The 13,737-nt window shown below is 34.9% G+C and overlaps 1 protein-coding gene across 3 annotated transcripts in view; it reads left to right on the top strand.

The window, feature by feature from the left end:
- The window catches only part of LOC113505509 (pleckstrin homology-like domain family B member 2), a 114,005-nt gene that overhangs the window by 73,154 nt on the left and 27,114 nt on the right, over positions 1-13,737 (top strand). For all 3 annotated transcript variants that reach the window (XM_026888253.1, XM_026888255.1, XM_026888254.1), the window contains 5 exons: positions 79-1,063; positions 1,392-1,591; positions 1,959-2,087; positions 2,305-3,569; positions 4,902-5,139. In XM_026888253.1, coding sequence (XP_026744054.1) covers positions 79-1,063; positions 1,392-1,591; positions 1,959-2,087; positions 2,305-3,569; positions 4,902-5,139 — 2,817 coding nt within the window. The remainder of the gene's footprint in view (positions 1-78; positions 1,064-1,391; positions 1,592-1,958; positions 2,088-2,304; positions 3,570-4,901; positions 5,140-13,737) is intronic.

Below are 13,737 nucleotides of genomic sequence, written 5' to 3'. Positions count from 1 at the left end.
GGAAATAACTTTTCCTTAACCTATCACGTAATGCTAATCCAATAAAGAAAACATAATCACATATCCTTTCGTTTCCAGGTTCGAAACTAGTCAAAACAAAAACTCGCCCATGAGTCCCATGAGCCAGTCTCTCCCGATACAAAGGAATCTCTCGAGCTACGAAAACTTCGACGCGTCATCCCCTACAGAACTGACTCCCGAAGTCGTAATCAACCAGAATAACTACGAAAACGTAGGAAGAATGGACGAAATAGGGATCCCAGTTTACGATGACCAGACGACGCAGAGAATGCACGACTTGTCTAGTCCAATAATGATAAGGAAACTTCATAACCAAAGCGGGGATCGTGCCCCTAACCTCTCCTCCCCAATAGGCAGCCCGTACGAAAACGTTTACTACAGAAACAATGTGTACGGGAACTTAAAACCCAAGTCGCCAAACACGCAAAGCCCTAGAACGAGAATTAAAACATCTTTCGCTCATAAAAATCTCCCGTCACCTCAGTATTTCATCTTCCCCACTCCACCGCCTGTAGAAAACTCCAATAAACCCAACTTTGAAGTAAACAATGAGCAAAAAGATGCTAATAATACAGACAAACCTAAATTCGATGGTATAGAAAAACAACTGAGTCTCGAAGAAGAAATACCAATGATTGATGATGATTTAACAAATGACATCGAATTCAGGTACTCAAAAGTAAACGATGACAAAAAAACTGAAACTCCAGAAAAGAGTCCAGACGTTATATTGACCAAGAACCAAAGCTTTGACGATATGAAGAAAGAACTGATGGCAGACATTCCAGAACTAGAAGAGTTTGAGAAAGACTTGAAAGAGAATAAAAGAGAGAAGATAATTAAGACTTTAGCAGACGATATAAAGAAGATAGACGTTGAAGCTGATTCTATTGACAGTGCTGTTCTTGATGATAATGTTGATGAACTCAAAGTTAAGTATGAGAAGTTAAAGGAGACGAGGAAGAAGTTGGTGACGGAAATACACGAGATCAAGTGTAAGATGACTGAGATACGGTCGCAGGAAGACGATATCTTGAGAGAGGTGAGTTTCTTAAACTGTTTTCCAGTAGGAATCCTTCTTGAACCCCACATTCTTTAAAATATTAAATAACATTAGTTTCTCCTTTTTAAAGTAGGTTAAAAACCAGGTATTATTACATTATCCAGTTTTGTAATATAATTTCGATTTTTAAATCTCAATGCTAGGCAAATGCCTCTCTGTAAATAACGAAAGACACACTGGTTCAAATCTCAATTTCCCTTCTATTATTTCTACATGTTTCACATTTTTTTGTCTTTTTAATATATTAAAAATAATGTATGTATTAAAAAATGAACTTGTCCTTATAAAAATATATTTCAATTTTCAGTTGGAAATGGAGAAAGCTTTAATCAAAGGCGAGTACGACTCAGAGATAGCGATACTGAACATAGAACAGAAGAAGAAAGCAGACTTGGTGGACAATGCTAAGAGGATAGAAGAAGAAATACGACAGCTGAAGGAGAAGCAGGAGGCGAGGCAGAACGAGATGAGGGATCGAGTAGAGATCGCTACGCTTAAAGTGGAGAGGTTAGTTCATATTTTGATAGTAACTATCGTGAGAGTGTTTCATTATTAAATGATATAACGCGTATTTATCGGGGGTGCCCGACTAGTTTCGAACCAAACCGGAGTCCTTTATTATGAGCTGACGAGGCGGGCGAGCGAGTCGAACTGTTTGGTTAGTTCATAGTTAGATATTAGAGAGAAATAATATAATATTTTTGCAAAAATCGACACAAGGTTTAAATTCTTAAACTAGGCAGTCGTTTTATTATAGAAAAACAAATCAGACTTAGTTGTAGCAGCCATGAACTTTTCATTTTATAAAGATTTGCATAAATTGTAAAATTATATTCATTGCAAAAAATATATACATAACACTTCTTGTTAACAGGATAGAGAAAGACCTGAAAGACAATACAGCGACATTGGAAGAGCTGCAGAACGCGCAGGACATCCTGGACAACGAGACCAAGATATTTGAGGACCTGGAGTTCCAACATCTTGAGGAGGAGTCCGAGTTGTGAGTAGAATACTTAATTTTTAGCTTTTAGTGCAATTTTATAAGAGAAAAACAACGATAAAGGAAGATGATATATCTTCGATCTGGATGAACCAATTTTGTAGATTAAATTCACATACACTAAAATGAGATTGGCTCAGTAGCGTTTATGGATTGTTCTAAAAATATTAAATTATTGTCATATGAAAAAAACAATCAAAAATATTTCTTTCCGCAGGTTATCAAACCGAGAAGACGTACAAAATGAAGTAATCCTTCTAACAAAGAAGATCGAAGCGCAAAAAACTCGTATACTAACACTCAAATCCGAAGCTAACAACAATTTAACCTCAGCTTTAGACGAAACGAAAATTCTCCACGCAGAGTACGTGAGATTATTAAACCTTGTCGAGGAATTAACAGGCAAAGTACAAGCTGTAGAAAAGGACCTAAAACCTATAGTTACTAAACTAAACGATATAGAACGAACACAGTCCCCAGATAGTGCCTTCTTTACGGATCAAACTAGAGCCAAGTCAGGCGAATTCGGATATTCCCCGCAAAGCTCCGACAGCGATGACATAGACCTCAAATTGACCTCATTCGAAGACCACACGAAACAAATAAAAGATAAATTCAATTCCATAGATCAAATGTCTCAATCTATGACGGTAGATATCGAAAGAAGAGTTATAAATGATCTTGTTGATACAGATGAAAGGTACAGCGAGAGTCCGTCCAAATCATCAACGTCGTCCAAAGAAAAGAAAGGATTTTGGGAGAGAAATTTCGACTCATTAAAAAGGAAGAGCAAGAAACCAAAATCGCCAGAAAAAGTCGATATCATGTCGCAAAGTTTGAACGAAAATATGTTCTACAACGATTCTATTGAAGCTGAAACTAATCTTGACAAGTTCAATAGCTTAAGACATTCCAAAAAGAAAGAAAAGAACGGCGGACCAATCAAAAGTAATTCATCATCAAAAATCCCTACTTTTGCAGCGTTAGGCAAGATCATGAAGAAAGATTCGTTCGGGAAGAAGTCCAGAGAGAACAGCATCAAGAGCGACGAATCAGATAAAGAAAACAATTCCAAAAACCGTTACATTAAAAACACAAAATTCATGAACGCCGACAACAAGTACGTCAAAGCTAAATCACTATCGCCAGATAAAAAGGAAGATGATATACAAGAAGAAACAGACTTAGAAATCGATCAAAAGATGAAAGTAACATTCGAAAAAACACATCACAAAGAGAATGAAGCTACAGCGAAAATTCTACATCGAAAAAGTTGTGGTGATGAACCCAGTGTTAAAGAGTTCGCTAAAATAGCTGACACTACTAAGATACCGTCACAGGATGACATTGATAGGATATCTAAGGTCACAATAGATGCACCGATCTTACCGAGCGACACTGATGTGAACTCGTTGGGTAAACGGACCTTGGATAGTCTCATGGAGGTTGAACGGAAGCGGCTTGAGATGTTGGAAGAACAAGGTATGTGTGACGGTGTTTTATTATTTATGTTGGGTAGATTAGTATATTATGATATATGTAGTTGGAAACGAACAAGGGGACAATTTGGAGCTATTTCTTGTGTATTTGGAAGTTATAATTTCTTAGACGTCGGGACACTAAGGGTTTCGTACAAGTAGTCTTAATAAAAACGCATTGATCACCTTAGAAATATAATATATGACAGTTCTAACAAAGCGACAGAAATACGTAATCTGTATTCTTTTTTTTTTTTTGACTGGCTCATTACGACCCTTTAGTTATGACCCCTCCTTTTTCTATTTCGGCCATTCAATGAACATATTTTGTATGATAGGTCTAAGATTTTGAATGCTCCTCAGCATATTGTTTAGTGGTAAGAAAATTTTAATTCTTCTAAACATATTTTCCTTTATTGGAATCAATTGTGTATGAGGCACCAGGTTTTTTGAGGTTTAACTGTTTTAGTTAATGCAACGAAGCGCCATTTTAAAATTTATTGGTTGTTCTCTTCCTCTTAAAACCACATTCAAGTGATAAGAATAACTGACATTCTTCCCCAGTATTATTAAAATCCTTTGTCCTACCGTGTGACTGAAAATAGTAGGATAAAATTATTTATAATCATATCCTTTTCCCACGGACAGTCAAAGCAAATGAAAAAAGAATTCGTAGTTCTCACACATATATTAAATATTTTATTATCCGAAGAATCAAATAAGGATAAAATATTATTACATTACTAACGAAGTTTATATTTTATGGATTAATTTCTCACATTCATTTTAAATTATCGTAAAGTTTTATAACATGTATTAAAAACCACTTATTTCTGAAGTTTAATTATTAATTTCATTTATTTTTTATAACGATTTAAAGGCTAAAATGATTATCGAAATGTTTTTGTAACAATTTCAATTGATTGAAAATGGAAGCTGGGTTCAAATAGTTAAAAATATCGTGCCTTATGTTATACATTTCAAATCATTTTCTTTGACTTAAAACAATAATGTCAGCCTGCATGTCCCTCTACGTGGTACTGGATCGATGACTTAAAATACGCTGGCCCACAATTGCACGATAAAAATGTTCAATTAAATTGAATGACGTTTTTACTTGTGTACTAAAAAGAAGCGGTTAAAGGGGTTATTTCTGGGTTTTTCGGGCAAATTCAATTGCAAATTAAATGAGAAAAGCTTTTAAACAATTTTTATTTTGTGTATTTAAGTGGCTGCCTTTTCTTTTATTTGCTCTTCAAATATAATCAGTCAGCTTTCTGTACTTAGTGAAGTTTACTTCTAAACATCCAAAACTAATATCGAAATCAATTCACAGGATGCCAAGTTATAGAAAACGAACGCGAAAAAATCTCCGAACTCAAACGTCGTGTGCAGGACGAGACCAAGAAACTATGGGACCAGAAATATCGTTCTGAACACAGCAAGTCCCTTGAGGAGCCACAGAGCCTGCCTCCGGACCTGGTGAATGAGGAGAAGGGGTTCGAGAGGACTGCTGAGGATACCAGCTACATGGATGACAGTTTTATGGCGAACTCCAGTATTTTCGAAGAGAGGTAAGGCTGTTTTACTGTATCTTGTAGGCTTTTGAAGTAAAAATGTCTTTAGCAACGTTGTATACTTTTTTTGTTATGAGAAAACTTTTAAACTCGCATCAGGACACTTTTTTAGCACAATACTTCATCAATAGCGAAATAAATAAGTATTTTATTCTACCACATAAATGATAGTAGTTTAATAGTGATAACTAAAACATATTCAAGTTTTCACTTCTGTCGACACTCCCGGAGTGCAACCCGTAGCTCTTCTTTTTAACAAAACGACTCCCGCATTAAGGAATTTAGCCCTTGTATCGCGGGGGATTTCACAAACAGTCAAGTCACATGTACAAAAACACCCAGACTCAGGACCAGCATTCGTAGACCACACAATTGCTTGTCCTACGCGGGGATCGAACCCGCGACACGTTGCGCACAGTGGGTTTGGCTTGGTGATCTCAACTACTCGGCTATACAGTGTAGTCAACTAAGAAATATGCAGATAAAGGGATGTAGGACACATGAATATGTGGATAGGTAGTATGTCTGAAGTGTGAGTCTGGATTTACCTCAAGGCAGTAGAAAACGGGAATAAAGGAAACCTTTTGTAAAAGAGTTTTTTTTTTATTTCAAGAGAAAGTTCTAGTTGTTTCAGTGTAAGTGCGTTATGAATTCTTTTAAATATTACATTGATGCTGTAGCAAGTTAAATTAAGTTATATTAGAAGTAAGTACTTAGCACTCACTTATATTATAAACTTGACATTATTCACACGTCATTGAATCTGCTGTGTTGCTTGTCAGACAATTTACCGAACCGTTAGACGTTTTTCAACAATCTGACTTATTAAAAAAAAATGTTAATAAACAATACAATAGCTCAGCAATTCAAAGAAAAACAGTCATGACCACTTGAACAGGAAAATCGTTCGCTCATTCGTTCACTTAAACCGCTGAAGTGAATCACAACTTACTGATAACTTATCGCTTAAGTTAAACAGTTGCACCGCGGACAGCGTCGCGAGCGGTCGTGTCAACCGTGTCGTGACGTAAACGATTTGTAAAATGACGAGAGTTGTGTGAAAATTTTAATTTGTGTTGCAATATTGGTTTGTGTATTGAGTGAGTGTCATATAGTTAGGGTTGAAATACAGTAAATGTGGGGATATTTTTGTCTTTCGTTGATTATTATGTAAACAAAACGAAAATTCGAATGGTGTTGCCTGAAATATGAATCGGTTTCAACTTAAACTATGTTGTCCTGAAAAGTAGACAATTTTTTTTCTCACTTTGTTCCAAATAGTTTTCCGGCACCCCGGTTAATTAACTGTCGAATGTCATTATCTCAATGTCAAGTACTAGCATTGCTTAGTATATTTTTCTGTAAACTAATTACCATTTAAAAAAACATCATTCGTTTAGACAAACGATACAATATTCAATTCGTGATCAGTTGATTTAAGAACAACAAAAACAGAAGTTATCAATATTTCTAAAACTAAGGCTTCTTTGCTTTCCAAAGTTGCCCCGTGGATAACCACCTCCGTTTAAAATAAGACTATCGGATTTGTGGAAAAGAGACGCCATGTAGTGCAGTCTTGCTTCCACGTTATGCTATATCAGGTTGTGGGGCTCACTGAAAATTAGTTGAGCCCCATGAGCTAGTGGAAGCAAACATGTTGCTTGCTGGCACAGGCTTATTCATAAAGATCTGGGTATTTTCCTCAAACGACCAGTCCAGTAAATAGTCTGCATAAGTTTATTCAATAATTGAATAGAATAGAACTTTATTTACTAAGAATGCAGGTAAATTTATTTCGACTTTGTTCTCAGGTTAGTAAAATAGAAAATGTTGACTATAGCGTCCTCAGAACAAGACATGTAAAAGTAATGATAGGTATATCATATTAGAACTACGATTATTAATTTAAGAGGTGGCAGTAGGCAAACTGTATCTACTTTTTTAAGACTGCCTCTCTAAATCATTCAAACATGGTCGCATTTTCGCATCACAAAAATTCAAATCACATGCACAAAGACACCTAGACTCAGACACCGAATTCAAACCTACTTTAAGCACGTTCTGCTATCCTAAAAGGCATAAAATAAACAGTTGTAAGAAACGCACAGCCTCCAGTTTGCGATAAGAAGTAAAAACACTCCGTTCACGTTACTTGCCTTAAATAAACATTCATGAGTCACAACCATTGTTGTTATATTTCATTACTTTTGAAACGTACATACGAATGTGTACTTCTTTCCACAGTAAGGAGGTTAATCCTTATTAAATGATGTAAGGGTTTACTCACGCGCATTTATCGCGATTGCCCGACTAGTTTCGGACCCAGCCGGAGTCCTTAATCATGAACTAATGCGGTGGGGTCGTGAGAACTGAAGACTCGTGGTTTGTTTAGCAAATATTCAAGCCAAAAGACACCCAGACTCAGGACAGGCAACTTCAATAATTTACTAATAATGAATTAAGATAATTTATCGCACTGGTGACAATTTCATTGGTTTTTATAATAATTGCCTTGCATTAAAATAGTTCGAGGTTGAAATTAAACAAATAAGAAACGTACACTTAATTAAAAGCAAGTTTAAATTCTTAGAAAAACATTTTTAATATCAACTCTTAAATATTGTTTAAATCCCTGCGGGGACGCTGGGACTACCAGGGGACCACCGGGATGACGAGAAGAATGCATAAAATTAATGTAATGATAAGATTTTTTTTTTAATAAATAGTCTTTATCCGAAACATTCCAAACTTCTCAAATAAATCCTCATAGCAATCAATACCAATGATCGATCGTCGAAATCGATACAAATCCGGGAATCGAATAAACACGCCGCTCACATCGCACCTGGTTCGCTTTCCACTGAACAACTGTTGAAAAAAAAGAAATGCTAAAACAGATTTATTAGTAAACCAATATATTTGAAACGTCAAAACATAACGATTGATTTGTTTGCATACATTTTTGTAGAATTTGTTTTATTGTGAATAAATTGTAGATGTTTTTCGTTCATATACGGAATGTGTTGTTTTTAAAAGAGTATTTATTTAGTGTATTAATAAGACTGATATTTAATTTTCTGAAAAACGTCTATGGCAGCATTAACATAAGGAATGACAGTTTCAATCAGATTTAGCATGAAATACTACTATATAGAGTAATCTCAACAGACAATTGAATATACACTGAATCCAGAAAAATCTAGTTTTGGATTCTAATTTTCCCGTTTATACTATTCTCGTGGCGCGCACTGTAATTAGATAATTGAACTGGAATGCTAGATACAGCTTGTGAAATACAACGCTCGGAAGAGTCGGTAAATAAAATCGTAAACATTAGAATTATGAAATATGCTCTCATAATATCGCATCTCGAGTTTACCTGTAATTATTAATTTGAACAGTAAAGTTTAACTTTAAACTTCCTCTACTAACTTGGTCTGAATTGAGTCCCCTCTTAAACATCTTTTTTGTATTCCTTGTAACAAACATAAAAAGAAAAACTCTTTTTTTAAGTTACAAATACTCTCTTACACTCTAAACCCAATTACATCGGGATTGCCTGAATAGTTTCCTGACATTTCTTGTCAGGCAAGTCAGGCAGGTAGACAGATAACAATTTACTTAAAATTGATGTTACTCGTCTCTCAGAAAAAATGATTCCAGTACATTTCAAGTCATCCGAATAAACAAACACATCACTCAATCTTTATTCCTAAAATCCTACACAAATACTGAAGTGCACTTAACCCGGCAAACACACCTACATAACATTATTACACTTTATCTACATAGAGTTGATAGCTTCGCCGCGTTCTCTATTCTCTATCTATGTCAATAGGTCTTCGATACCAAGTGATAGCAAATCTATGTGCTGATAAGGATATTGAATACTATTGATTTTGCTCGGCGATATTATCCGGATCCAGAGTTATTTTGAAGTAGTATTCCAGAGGCGAGACGAGAATCGAGTGAACAGTTTCTTGGATAAAATGCTTTAGCTGAGTTTTGTGATTATGTTTTTTTTTTCTTATTATAACGAGCTAAATTAAGGGCGTGTAATTAGGGAACTGAGATGAGTTGTTGAACCTCCAACAAATATATATTTAACTAGTACGAAGAGAAATTGATCTATTAGGCTTATAGACAAATTATTTCGTCAAGTTCCAACGCTGACGTTTTGCTGATATCATTCGACTTTAACGTACTTTTAAGGTTTTCTATTTGTTTTCTAATGCGATTTAACGTTAACCACTGACTTCATCGTATCAGCATACCTGAATTCCGCAACTTGAAATATTCACATTTGATTCACATTGTATAAAAATATCTTAAACAGTTTATAATCCTAGCAAAACAAATTATAGATTTGACTTTGTCCTATATTATGACCAAAAAAATGAAATCTGCAACACCATCAAGCAACACATCCTACTTTCCTATCGAAATCAGATAGGCGTGGGGCTTCAAAAAAAGTTTAAATCATCTAAATACCAGTTCACAAGCCTATTTGTTAATTTCTTACTACACCTACAACGTACACTCAGTACCAACTTTCTTACACAACACTCCGACTATTAAGATGATAATTATGAGTAACGTCCACCTCTGCCCTATCAGACCATCACTCGGTATGCGACATTCACGCCTCGTATTTAGGCCGGCCATTGACAATCAATTATGTACAGCGTGATTCTTTTTAACGACTCTATTGAATGCTATACTGGCTTGGTACTTGGTACTTGGTTGTAACTGGTAAGTTTCGTATATTTGGTAAAAGGTCATCTCGAGAAATTCTTACGATAGAGGCCTACCGTACTTTGATGGGAAAAGAAAGAGGTAAACAAGACGGTTGGGATATAAATAAGTATACCCTCATAACCTCAAATATACCTTTTATGTTTGTAGTTATGACTGGAGCAGAAATAAATCCTCTGTAAAAATGTTACAGATGATATGTTTCTGACGGACGAATAGACAGCGGCCCTCAGTAATAGGGATCCGTTTAGACCTTTTAAGAAAGGCAGCCTTAAATGGGATAATGGGATTTATGGGATCTTTCTATGATAAAAAGATGGATAAATAAGACGACCGAGCTATCACCAGGTCTTGAAGTAAGATTATATTATTACAGTTGTGATAATCAAAGACAAGAATTTATTAAGTAGGTAACAATTGCTTGTTTAAACTAGACTAATTCAATATTTGTAAAGCTTTTCTAAAATTTCACAAGCAACACGAGTACCTAACAGAATAATATTATTCGTAAGTGACCCACTTTCTTTGTATCTCAAAGCAGAAAGATTACTAAGAAAAACGGGCAATTTTACAAGAGCGCCATATCCGTTCCGTGATTTCCTAAAGCAATAACATTTCACAGTCATCAGTAGAAATTTCTCAGAAAACTGATGATGATAATACTTAGACGTTTCCGGCGACGGCGACACCCTGGCATAAAGAAAAACAAACTTGGCCTTCATTACGCGGTCACAAGTAGCGCAGTAGAGTTGTCCTTACGCATTGCAGGTGTTATAGGGATGATGACTGGGTATAAAAAGAAAAAATCTGATAGTCCCTCAGTTAGATAATTGAAAAGTATGAGACACGTATTTTTTCCTTTTTCAGAAAAACTAGAATTGACAAAGATTAACCGCTTTAAAGTTTAGGAGCGAGGGCTTGTTACGTAACGATAGAGTAAAATTTATACTCAATCGTGTCGTCACGCGTAAGTTTCATTCACTGTAATTTGGTCAATTTATGTTTGCGAGACCAGTTAAAAAATACGTATCCATTATTATACAAAAAACTACAAGACGGACACTGCAAAAAAAAGTGTCATCATCCCTATTGTAGGAGGGCTTGAGACGGGATTTTCGGAGCTGGCATTTGGCGTCTAGATTTTCAAGACGCCGCTGTTCAAAATCTTGTATGCTCTGATGGACAGCTCTTCGCCACTCTGGTCTTTGAAAAGATAGCTGTTCCCAAGAGGTTGGTGAACAACTAGACGGGGTATCATCGTCATTACATCTTTGAAAAATGATCTAAATGACGTCAGAAGTGAAGATGCACTTTCTAATACGACGCGCTGTGAGCTATTTAAATATGTTTAAAATTGGAAAATTGCAATAACATGTGTTTGTAATAGACGTTCAAATCTTAAAAAAATATGAATTAAACTTTTATGGGACGAACCGACGGCTATTTCGCGTCAAATGATCAACATTATCAGTTCGTCCAGTCCGATGTTCTGAGATAATATACATATAATAAACATAATAAAAAAATATACTACTCCTTTTAAAGCTGGCTGTACATGAGAGCGGGTCTCATTGCAATAAAGAACTCAACAGTTATTCACTATGAGGCCTTTTTAAATTCTGTGTCTATGCAGTTGATACCCAGAAATAAACCTTGTTATATCTGCAATATACCTATCCACTTTATCTTCTTTACTTCGTGTCAACAGCAATTCCTTTCTTTTTATTCTTTCCTGTGGACGTATATGGGCTGATTATGAAGATGATGATGAAATTGGTACTTCATTTGCACTTTAAATAAGTAATAATAATGTACTTCAGTGACTTTAAGATCACAGTATTCAGTCTCGTATCAACAATTTCGTCATCGCATCCATTAACACTGACCAACCTACTTAATCCTTTAAACCCGATGATAAAATTCTTAGATAAAGCGAAATTATGACATACCAGATAATAAATGTAACATCAGCAAGCACCGTTTTAGACTTCCTATTAATAATTATATTATTAAATTCACATTTCATTACATGTGTCCTGTAAAAATATTGTATATTATACAGGGACTCAATTAAGACTTTAGGGCTCAATTAGGTTTTGAATATTCTAACTTTCTTTCTTGGGGGAACAGTGACATCAATAGCGAAACAAAAAACGACTCCCGCAGTAAGGAATTTGATCCTTTCCAAAACATTCAAGTCACATGCCAAAAGAAACCCAGACTCAGAAAAAGCATTCGTGGATCACACAAATGCTTTTTTGCCATGATAACCCCAACCACTCGGCTATCTTTGAAGACAATTAAATATTCTAAGATAAATCTATACATTCCTTGGTATCTTACGGTCACGAAACATCACACTCCTGAAAAATATCAAATGCAGTTCATACAAAAAAAAAACAAGTCTACAATCATTGAGGCTATCCAAATATAACATATCTAAAAACCTTAATTTAATCTTTATAAGGCAGAAAACGACGTGTTGATACACCAACTAACTGAAATAAAAACTGACAGGTCTAAGCCAAAATAGACCGTCACGCGTCGTATAAATATAGACTTAAGTATCTGAATAGAGGTGTCACTCTAATTAACATAAAATTGTTCAGAATAACGACCGGGTCTATAATTAAATCTATTTTGGTCTGTGACGTGCAATTTGGTGGCTAGTTTTGAGTTAATTTATTTTTTTGCTGAATATGGCTTATAGCGGAGGCAACAACAAATTGTTGAAAGAACTTTACACATTTTGGTTATTTAAAAGTCTTGTAATTTTCAAAACTAACAGTATAGCATGTTCATAACAGTATAACAATTTAATAGTATTGTATATGAAAAGATTGCTCGTTTTCTCGCTAAAACTCTTTTTCATTATCATATAAAATCATCTCCATTTTTCTTAAAAATCCCACACGGACATGCCACATTAACAAGTAAATACACAGCTTTATGATAAAACAAAATTTTACCAGTCAAACGTAACCAATTAATTCCTAGCAATAACACAACACTCTGTATACAATGTCAATGCATATTATAAACTTCCCTGCAGCCAATTGAGTACAACAGATGTTTTCGTTCGCGCGGCTCCACGCCACTGTGCCACGTAAAAGGAAGTCGGGAAATTATCGCGTTGGCGACTCCACGCATTTTTTGTGCTCAGTGAACGGAAATATTTAAAAACGCGTGTGTGTTTGTAATGTTCATTTCTGTTTTAATTTTTGTTGGTATGAAATTATAAAATATTTGTTGGTTGAAGAACGTTAAAGTTGCTTTTCTTGTTAGTTTTAGTTTCCGATTTATCTCCCTACCGGAGATAAATCGGAAATTGGAATGGAAGGATAGAAATGAATATAATATAAATTATGATATAAATATAAAATAAAATAGTTTTTTGCGTTATTGTAATATGTACGCTTATAAAATCTGTACAGAATCTTGAAATAAGGGTTTGCAAAATCACATAAGGAGATTACGGGCTGTTTAAATTCTGACATCAAATTATACATCAATCGAACGACGAGATGAAAAGTGAGACATAAAAAAGAACTAAAATGAACAGCATTAGTCTTCTTCTATCATAGCCGGGTAATTATAATAAATCACTATCATAAACATTACTAAATAATGTATTTAAATATAACCTAATTCTATCAATTATGAAGTGAGATTTACAGTGTATAATAGTGTTGTGAAATACCCGTGAGATACGCAAGTGTCGATAGATATTAACTAGTGATGTTATGATTTATCTGAAGTATCGATCTTGTTTAATTAACAATCGGCTTTGTGTACATTAAACAGGTTTTCGTTTGCTTTCCATAACATAAATATTATATA

The sequence above is a fragment of the Trichoplusia ni genome, chromosome 26, assembly GCF_003590095.1.
Source record: "Trichoplusia ni isolate ovarian cell line Hi5 chromosome 26, tn1, whole genome shotgun sequence".
Lineage (NCBI taxonomy): Eukaryota > Metazoa > Arthropoda > Insecta > Lepidoptera > Noctuidae > Trichoplusia > Trichoplusia ni.
Note: the sequence above shows the minus strand (reverse complement) of the source record. Positions and strands in the feature narration are given on the sequence as shown.